Below are 10,439 nucleotides of genomic sequence, written 5' to 3'. Positions count from 1 at the left end.
TGTGTATTATTATATTTTGTGGTATTATTATATTTTAAATTTTTTGATAGGGTATTTATTATATATTTTTATTATTAACTTAATTTCATATATAGTAATATTAATAATAATGCAGAATAATTCAAATTAGGACTGTTACTTTTGACAACTTTGTATCTTTGAAAAATTGCAATCTTAAAATAAAACATGTAAATAACTAAATTTGCTATATATGATATTTAAAAAAAAATTCTTTATTCTGTATATCTTTTTTTATTTATATGTTTATTTTTCAGAATACTATGGGTGGAGCGCACTTATATACACCACAGTCCATCTTACAACAGATGATGAACCAACAGAATTTACAGCAGCAACAGAATCTACAACAGATTGGACCATGGATGCAAACACCACAAGTACCACCAATAACTATTCCCTGGAGTGTACCAGCATTACATCAATCAGAATTGGTTAGATTTACTGGAGAGACCAGCTCTGGACCAATACTTCATCAGAAAAGAAAATTAGAAGCACCAGATGTTGTAGATACGTGAGTGTAATGTACTTTATATATGTCGTCTACTGATTAATTATGTAGTAAAATCTTAATAATATGTTATTCAAATAGGCGTCAAACAAAGCAGTTTATAACAGAAGAAAAAATAGCTGCACATTTTAAAGATCTGCACATTAGTTCTAATTATGAATCCGAGAATCCGGTGCCATCAACTTCTACTGTTCATACATCATCTTCCTGTTATAAGCCATTAAATATGGATTTGGATGTCGATGCAACAAATGCATTAAATACAGAACAAACAAGCAATCTACATCCAAGATTGGTCCTTTCAGAGGAACTCAAGCGAATGCAAGAGGAACCTATTTTGCCATCGACTCTTATATCTAAATTGTAAATATACACTGATTATATATGATTTAAAAATATGAAAATATAAAAATGCAATGTTTTTTGAAAAAGAATGAATGAGAGAGAGAGAGAGAGAGAGAGAGAGAGAGAGAGAGAGCACTGAAAAGAAAAAATGTGTTTTCTTGTTTATTTTTTTCTCTTATAGAGAGAGACCTTCTATGGCTCTGGTTCTTTGGGAACCACCAAATAGACATCTCCGTATCCTACCAACGAGAGATACTCCAACGCCAATTCCGAATACATCTGACGACAATAATAACAACAATAATGTTACTATTCCCGATCTAAATAACATATTATCCAGTGCCAGATCAGCATTCGAGCCAATGGAGTTATGAGACTCTTTTTAGTACTGCATATTTTATCTCCAAATATGTTGAAAACGAAAAAGAAATATAAATATTGTACTTTAAATTGGAAAAAGATTTCAATAATCTGCAAAATGTAAACTAGAGTAGGATAAAGGATAAAATGTGTTTGCAGTTTCTCCTACTGTATAATAATCATTTGAGTGATGCATCTGAGTGAGTTTGAAACACATCTCTAATATATTATTTTCATTTGATAATTATGAATTTCACATCATCTTAATACGTCTTATTATAATTTCGCTATTTAAGGTTCCTGAATAGTCACTACAGTCATATTGAATTGTGACGTCAAAAATGACATGTTAATTTTTGTTACGTGCCATTTATAAATAAAGACTATTTGGATAAAACAAATGATATCGCTTTAAAATAATAATATATAAAAATGGAAACGAAAAAAACTATATTTATCTCTCTCCAGACAGTCAGTAAAAAGTAATAAAAGGCATGTGAAAGCATGGTGGAATAAGAAAAGTAAGCTATTGCGTAATGACAAACAAAGAATGAGGGACACAAAATGACAACCAATCTTTGGATCTCAATGAAGCGCGCAAATTTCAAACGCACATAATGCTGAGCAGAAATTAAATGATTGGAGTCCAATGTGATTGGCTGTTAGCTTCCCATTATTTTTAGGCTACTATGTATCCATGAGAATAGCTCACCTTTCTTATTCCATGCGTTAAAGTGAAAATAGACTACGTATGTGTATTGAGTAAAAGCACTTTCACATGTCTTTTATCACTTTTTATTTACGATTATTTACTGTTAGGAATAAGGATAGCTTTTGTCCATTTTTACAATTATTTTAAAATAATCTCAGCATTTTGTTTTATCCAACTCGTCTTTATTTACAAATGGCATATAAAATTAACAGTCATTTCTCGCTTTTGACATTACAATTCTATATGACTGTAACTATTCAAGAGCCTTAAATACAGCATGTGTTTCATTATATATGTATTCTTTATTGTATATTATTTTGTTACAATTTCTTATTTATATCATTTATGTAATTAATATATTAGAAATTATATATTAGAAATTATTATTATAAAATTATTATGAAAGAAATTATTATTATGAAGAAATATGTATATTGGATTCGAATATTTTCTTTATTCGAAAATCGATTTTTTTTCTAATAGCACAAACATAAAATAAAAATACCTTTTGCATTTTGTCTTTTATATCCATACATTGACTTTTATTACACAGCAAATGTTAGTAATAAAAAAATATGCAAAAAAAATCTTAATTTAAAGAAAAATCGATGATTGAATAAAGATTCTTAGAATAGAAGAAATTAGTTAAATATTATTAGTTAAATATTAATAATTTTTTTTTTCAGTTTGTGTTTTGCATGTAGTATTGAGAATGAAAGATAATGATTATGTATAAAGCGAGATAATATAAATGATAACACATAATGAGCGTTTATTATGAATGATTGGTATAAAATGATACATGTATGTATTAGTTTTGCATTAAATTACGATTATGATAATAAAATTGCATCAGAGTTTTAATATCTTTATCTAATATCAGAATAAAAAAATTATTGTCAGTTCACATTTATTAATTACTTTATTTCTTAAGCTTTATAAAATATTTCTTAAGCTTTACAAAATCTAGATAAATGCCTTATTTTTGATAATTATTAATTGTTATTCATTGAAAAAATATATTTGTATAGTTTAAGATTAGTTTTAGATTAATTTTTGCCAATAAGTAATGAGTTCTAAATATTAGAATCAGATTCTTTTTTGTTAAAATTTGATTTGATTTTTTTTTATCAATTTATAGTATTAGACCAGTAAAAATATCTAAAGAAATATATTTAATAACACAGTCTCCTGATATTATCTACATTTTTTCTAACGTTTGACTATATTTTGATTGTTGGTTTAAAACTTTTAAAAATACACGAATTTCAACAATTATATAGAAATATGCTCGCCCTAATATGTTTATTAATAACTTTATTTCAGAAAAAATATGTGAAAAAAGGAAAAAAAATATAGGATCAGAATGTGGGATCTCCAGCATACTAATTTCGCACCTTATGCACACAATTACAATTCTGAAATTCTTACTGTATTTATAAACGCAGTATTTATAACTCCCATTAAAAAATCGTAAATAATTAATATCTCACAAATTACTGCATTTTGAAATCATTTGTGCTATTATACATTAATGGGAAAGATATATGATTACTAAAATTTATTAAAACTTATATGTTATCTCGAATGCCCTTATACACCGAGTGGTCAATCGCTCGAGAAAATATTTTCGGTCTTCGGTCGTTTCTACTAAGCGCAACAGATCGAAAGAGGGTTTTTTTCAACAAGTTGTCTTATGCTATTTAGTTCGTTCTCGGCACATCGAAAGTGAAAATTGTCAGTGCCATTAAGACAAGGAAATTTATTACCTTTCTTTGTTCAATTCAATGCGAAGAATTTCTCTATGATTAGCTGTAGCAGAATGTGCAATTTTGATGATCTAAGTATGCTTATTTTTCTTCTTGAAAAAATATTATTTTTTTATGGAAGTTAGAATTTCTTTTTTATATTACTAGGAAGGCTCGTACAGAGCCGATTTTGTAAATTGATTTTTGAAAATTTTTATTAACACGATCATATACACCTCAATTGCACAATAGTACATATCGAGTCAGATATCAGAACAAATTATTTTATTTTTCTCTTTTTACAAAAAATCGCTTTGTATGAACCTTCAGGAGCCTTTCTTGATTACGAATATCACAATTAAAACGTGATCATCCAGTATTTTTAACCGTAATTTCGATATAAAAAAATTTATCCTCGACTAGAGATCTCTCCTGTCGACTCTTAAATTGTAATTCAGACTCTTGTACGTTCTTTTTCTTCTATTGGTCTATCTTCTGTTAAAATTTTCCTGAATTCTTTAGGATCCTGCAATGATTCTCCATTGATCGCAGTTATGACCTTGTCGCTATCCAATATCGTCACATGGTTGCCTTCAACATAATGTATATTTACCTTGTCGCGCGTGATCTGAAAAATTTTATTCCTGTTATTAGACATCGATTATGAGAAATTGAAATCGAATATTCGTAAAAAATATACAGAGACATATTACCTTGTGTAAACCATAATCTTCTTCGATCATATCGACAGATGATTTTGTGGATTTCAAAAGTGTTATAGATGATCGTATCCATCCCAAGGATGACCAGTCGTACTTTCGAAGAGCGAGAATGTGCATATAAATATTTGTATACAATTTTTTCTGCGTTTTGGTAAGCGATATTTTGTCAGGAACATGCGAAAAGAAAACATTTAATTTTTCTTCCCAGGTTGTACATTTCTCAAGATCTAAAAGTAGCTGTAAAAGAAAAATAAATGGGATATTGACAATAGAAGATCGTGACAATAAAATAGTATTTTAGTAACCGTTAATAAAATCTACCTTTCCGCTTGAAGCTGATTGTACAGTATCCATGATAGAAAGCAAGATATTATTTTGAAGTTCTTCTTCTGTAGTAGCTGGAAGGAATTGCTCTAATATTGTTTTCAATAGCTCAGGAGCACCGTCAATCAGTACTAGTCGACCACATAAACCATGTTTTTCCAATCGTTTCACTAATTCGAGAGCAATTAACGAACCATACGAATATCCGACTATGGCAAAACCTCTTTGCTCTTCTGCTTTTGGCAAGATATACTGAAAATTCCAATTAAACGTGTGTCAGACTGCGTAAAGGTAAATATCTTTCAGAAAGAATTCGTAAAAAAGAAATATTGAATGAATATCTCATTTTATTTATCATTTATATTCTTCCGTGTATACGTACTGGTAAAAGATGATCGGCGTATTCTGGTATAGACATAGTATTCACCAATCCATATTGCAAAGCCGTTGCGAAAGGTCTGATCTTTGATGCTAGTGGATTAAATATTTGTCCACAACCATGTATACTCGGCAAGAGGAACACTTTTATTTTGCGCGGATCCATCTTAGTTTGTAATTCTATACAGGTCTCAGTAGGCAAATCTACGTTATATAAAATCTGAAGCATTAATTGTATGTCAGATAGTTCGAGTGTCTGTTCATTGGTTTCTGATTTCTGTGCTTTCTGTCGTTCCAAATCCTTATCGCGCATCTCCACTAATTTAGCGAAGTTTAGATTGCGAATATCTTGTGCGGTGAGAAAGATCTCGTATTTACGTTCTAGTGTTTGTTTAATCTCTATGGTCATCATTGAATCCATACCGAGTTCGACTAATGATATGTTCTGATCCACAGTCTTATCTTTCATATCTGCAAGAGTATATCAAGAGATGTAAATTAAATTTGATTATCGGTACCTATATTTGTAAACAATGACACAGCATATCAATAATCTTATTTGGAACAATCTTCGTTAATTTTTTAAGATGTGCATATGTTTGGTGGAAACAATAAATAAATAATAAAATATGATTTTTATTCTAAAAATAAAATATTAATTCAATCAATATGCTTAAACAGATTTAAAACCAAAACTAATATCCTCATCTGCATAATACATATAAACTATAGATTCCTCTTTTTTATTTTCTTCTAGGAAATTATTTTAAAATAACAACAATCTTACTCATTATATTTGTTACGAACTCTACAATGTCGGCTCCATAAGCACCTACACGCTTCTCTGCTACCACTATGCTAGATACCACTGGGCGATTCTGCAACAAGAAGATCTCCAACTTTTTAAGGCAGGAAGATATCATTTGCTGCAAAGTACCGCCAATGACGAGTTCCTTATTGTTGTCATGCCATTCAGCAACAAGACCAACTTCTCCTATCGCGCCCCATTGAATAGCCAGTCCTGGTAGACCGTTCGCTGCTCTACGTTCACAAATTCTCTCCATTATAGAGTTCGCCATACCATAATTCGTTTGTCCAGCATTCCCTCTCCCGCAAGAAATCGAGGAGAAAACTACAAACTGCTGAAGTTGCGGGCACAACTTTCTGGATAATTCGTCTAGCATCTTCGTGGCCCAAGCTTTCGCTCTGAAAGACTCCTCGAATAATTCCGGTGTTTGATTCTTACAGATGCGATCCTTCAGCACCACGGCAAGATTAAAGATGGCGTCCACTGGGCCCTGTTTCTCTGCAGAATTTAATATAAATTCACAATCCTTACGATTCGAAGCATCTGCTCCTGTGATGATAAGCACGTTCACGCCGTAAGATTTCCATAACTCGACTTTCATGCGTTGATAACCATTTTTTATTCCCGTTCTTGATGTCAACACTATATTTTTGGCACCTCGGAGTATCAACCAATCGGCTAATTCTAATCCGAAACTACCCAGTCCACCCAGAATAAGGTAGGTTTTATTACTGTCGCAATAATATTGTGGATCAGCAAGAATAGGTTTCTTTTCGAGAACCTTTTTCTCATCACAAATTTTCAAAAGTATCTATAAAAGACAACATAGTTTTATTAATTTTCTTTTAATTTTTCGCAGATTTTTACTTTAACAGTAAATTTAAATTTGATCTTTTAAAATTTGAAAACATGTTAAGTGACTATAATAATATATAGAATAATAATATATAGAATATATATATATATATAACTGATAGTTGATGATAGATAGTTTTTAATTGTGTATAATTAATATTTTCGGTAAATAAAATATTAACATAATATTACAGATAAACTATTAACTAGATTTATATTAAGCTTGCATTCTCTAGCTTAATACAAATCAAAATTATAGGATATCAGCAGAATAGAGTGTATCATTTAAACGATAAAACAGCAAATTCTGTATTTGATTTTTGCTTAATCGATCTATTATGTTCTTCAGAAGATTCTGTTATATTTCTACTGGCATTTTGTAAAAAATATTTTCTAATTATATGTTTTGATTAAAATATTTTTTAATTATATCTATTCTTTAACTTTAATTACATATAATTATGTACATTTTTATGTAATTATATTATATCAAAATGTTGATAGAATTTGATGAAATTATATTATATCAAAATATTAAAAGAATTTGATGAAATTATATAATATCCTGGTTGCAGTCGATTTGAACGTTCATGCGCTTTAATTATCATTTTGTCTTTAGCGTTCATTAGACGTAAAATAAGAATAGAAGTACTGAAAAGAAGTGCTGAAGCGTTCAAATCGACCGCAATGCCTATTAATTTTTTTTTACCTTGCCTATGTGCTTTCCGGTCGTCATATATCTGAAGGCCGTTTCCAATTCATCTTTTTCAAAAACTTTTCTAACAAGTGGTTTGATCGCTCCATTTTTTAGACCCTCGTTTAACAAATTATACAACTGCATCTTTTCTTCTTCTAACTTTTCGTCTTTCGATTCAAACGAAGGGAAAATCAAATTATCAAGCATAATTCCATGGAAACTGACTTCTTTCAAGAAGATCATCATTCCTAAGGAATTGTTTGTAATAAGATCAATTTTGCCGATTTCTAGGAAACGACCTCCTATCGCCAGACAACGAACTGAAGCTTGGAGCTTCTCTTCGGTTAATGAATTTAAAACGATATCCACTCCTTGGCCATTGGTTTTTTGAAGTATTATCTGCTCAAAGTTGATGTTATGCGAATTGCAAATATGATCATCCGGAATTGACGGGAACATCTCGCGAATGAATTTGCGTTTTTCAGGTGTTCCCACAGTAGTAAACACCTCACAGCCTTCGTGAAGAGCTAGATGTATCGCTGCCTGGCCAATGCCACCAGTACCGGAATGAATGAGCACCTTGTCACCTTTCTTCATCTCACCACGTTGATAGAGCGCCAAATAACATGTTGCATATACGGATGGAACAGTAGCCGCGTCCTCCAACGACCAATTGTCAGGCACATACCACAACAATTCGTTCGATTTAACGAAGTTTGTTATACCTCTGAAAATATATATTGATCATAAAAACTTCAATTTGTAAGATGTCTTAGAATACTTAGATGATATACATACTCTACTGAAAAAAATCATGTCATACAGTTGCATAATAAAATCATAAAACATGTAAATCACATAACGGATTGTTCCAAATCAGTACGTGAGTTTTTAAAATTACGTAATTTGAAAATCACATGATGATATGTCCTTTTTTTCTTCTATTTCTATCATTCAATTCTTTAAAATTCGATAATTATAAAATTATATGATGGATGATGGAAATTATTTCTAATATTATATGATTTTCCAAATTACATCATTTAAAAAAAAATCACGTACTGATTTGGAATAATTGTTACGTGATTTACATGTTTTAATTACGTGATTTCATCATGTAATGTTGTGACATAATTTTTTTCATTAGGGCATATTTTAGAGAAGATATTATATAATGGTAATTAATCTATTAATGATTACTAATATAAATTAATAATTAAAGCTTATACAGAACGAAATAATAAAAAATTTTAAAAGATTTCATATTACAATAGATACGTTAATCAACTTTTGAAAATATGTTAAAACTTAATACTTTTATGTCATGTTAGTATCATATCTTTTTTAAAGAAAGTGTCATAAAATGACTTTCAATATAATTTATAAATATAAAAACAAAGATTACTTTGCGCAAAGACCCATCACACGACGACCAGCGGTATCGATACCAGCATACTCATAGCCGATCGGATATTCGTTGATTGGATCACGAAGTTTAGTTGCATCCAAAACGAGTTTTCCTGTGGTAATCATGACATCTCTAAAATTGAGAGCTGAGTACACTACATGGATCAGATTCTTTTGATTGGTATCAGGACGTATTCTGTCCTCAATCCAACGAAGCGAGCTTAAGTCCCCAGGTACCTATTTTCCACAGACATATATTACACAAAAATGTAAAATAATTATATTATATAACTGTATAGTTAAAAGTAATTATATTAGGTAGGAAAAAGTTCGTGGCGTTTTTCCCATTAGATGGCATTAATAAAACGCCACGAACTTTTTCCCACACCTAATATACATACATGTAGAAGGTTTTATAATTATAATATTTTCTTACATACCATTTGACGAACATATGCATGATGAACAAGCTTTGGCTGTAAACTCGGCAATGGTTGATATCTATAAGAACCCCATACTTTTCCTGGTTTCAATACATTGATCGGTAAATCCAGCTGCAGCTGTTCCGAATATAACGGGTTTTGTAGAGAAAACTTAGGAGCTTTAGTATCTTGTATCAATACACTTCTGATTATTTCTCCACCCAGTTCCTTTCTTAAACAGTTCACGAAGCCTAGCAAACCACTTTCTAACTCTGCTTCACTGACAAGTATTATCCTCATATCATTGGTTTCGTTTTCAATATTGAATGAATTCAATTTTTCGAGCCAGGTGAACTCATTGTTGTTAACATGAATGACTTCGGTTTTTCTGACCAGCTGCTCTTTTTTTTTTAAAAGTACTATAGTCTCTTCACCAATATTCTTTTCTAGAATCACATCTAAACCCTGCTTCGAAAGTGTTGAAAGATTTTCGAGCTTGGATCTTTCTCGTGTCAATACAAAACCGCTGTTTTTCAGTTTCAACAGGATCTTTTCTAATTGGTGGTTCTTATTTCTCGATAATAGCCCAATACCGACAGCAAACATAACATTATCTTCTTTGGATACTTTATTAATGTCCAAAGCAATAACATTTGGGAATAATGAATAATTAAAACGATTAGATGGGGCTGATAGATGCACCTTCGCTTGAATCAAGGGTAAATCATCTAAAATCTCAGTGAGTATGGGTGATGCTAATTCAGCTATTGTCACCTCATCAGAATCATCGATCACCTCGATAGTTTTGATATGAACAGTTTGATGATACTCGAGTGCAATCTGCATAGATAATCTAATCGCCTCCTTCAAGGATACTTGTACTCTATCGCGATGAGCTACAAATTTATATTCTTCGAGGATTGCATCGTCGGTCCTCAATTGGCGAGGTATGACCATAGTCTTAACACCACGGATTTCAACTCCACCTGATATTATAGTTTCCCATTCTTTGTACACGAATACGGGGAATTCTACAACGAGAAATTTGCAATGATATTTCTTATTATATATGCATAATTATAATGATTACATCAAACTTATTAGTGTAAAAGTTTTGTATTAAAGAATAATT

At 30.7% G+C, this 10,439-nt stretch overlaps 2 protein-coding genes across 4 annotated transcripts in view; one reads left to right on the top strand and one right to left on the bottom strand.

Moving 5' to 3' along the window:
- The window catches only part of LOC108684929, a 2,721-nt gene extending 1,473 nt beyond the window's left edge, over positions 1–1,248 (top strand). For all 3 annotated transcript variants that reach the window (XM_018189475.1, XM_018189474.1, XM_018189473.1), the window contains 3 exons: positions 276–532; positions 611–892; positions 1,056–1,248. In XM_018189475.1, the coding sequence (XP_018044964.1) occupies positions 282–532; positions 611–892; positions 1,056–1,248 (726 nt within the window). In that variant the 5' untranslated portion in view covers positions 276–281. The remainder of the gene's footprint in view (positions 1–275; positions 533–610; positions 893–1,055) is intronic.
- A 1,853-nt stretch (positions 1,249–3,101) lies between these two features.
- LOC108684958 (fatty acid synthase) overlaps positions 3,102–10,439 on the bottom strand; it is a 23,614-nt gene continuing 16,276 nt past the window's right edge. The window contains exons 13-20 of the mRNA XM_018189531.1: positions 9,326–10,338; positions 8,884–9,122; positions 7,491–8,205; positions 5,906–6,737; positions 5,123–5,589; positions 4,738–4,992; positions 4,408–4,653; positions 3,102–4,322 (exon numbers count right to left, since the gene is read on the bottom strand). Of these exons, the coding sequence (XP_018045020.1) occupies positions 4,149–4,322; positions 4,408–4,653; positions 4,738–4,992; positions 5,123–5,589; positions 5,906–6,737; positions 7,491–8,205; positions 8,884–9,122; positions 9,326–10,338 (3,941 nt within the window). The 3' untranslated portion in view covers positions 3,102–4,148. The remainder of the gene's footprint in view (positions 4,323–4,407; positions 4,654–4,737; positions 4,993–5,122; positions 5,590–5,905; positions 6,738–7,490; positions 8,206–8,883; positions 9,123–9,325; positions 10,339–10,439) is intronic.

The sequence above is a fragment of the Atta colombica genome, unplaced genomic scaffold (assembly GCF_001594045.1).
Source record: "Atta colombica isolate Treedump-2 unplaced genomic scaffold, Acol1.0 scaffold141, whole genome shotgun sequence".
Lineage (NCBI taxonomy): Eukaryota > Metazoa > Arthropoda > Insecta > Hymenoptera > Formicidae > Atta > Atta colombica.
Note: the sequence above shows the minus strand (reverse complement) of the source record. Positions and strands in the feature narration are given on the sequence as shown.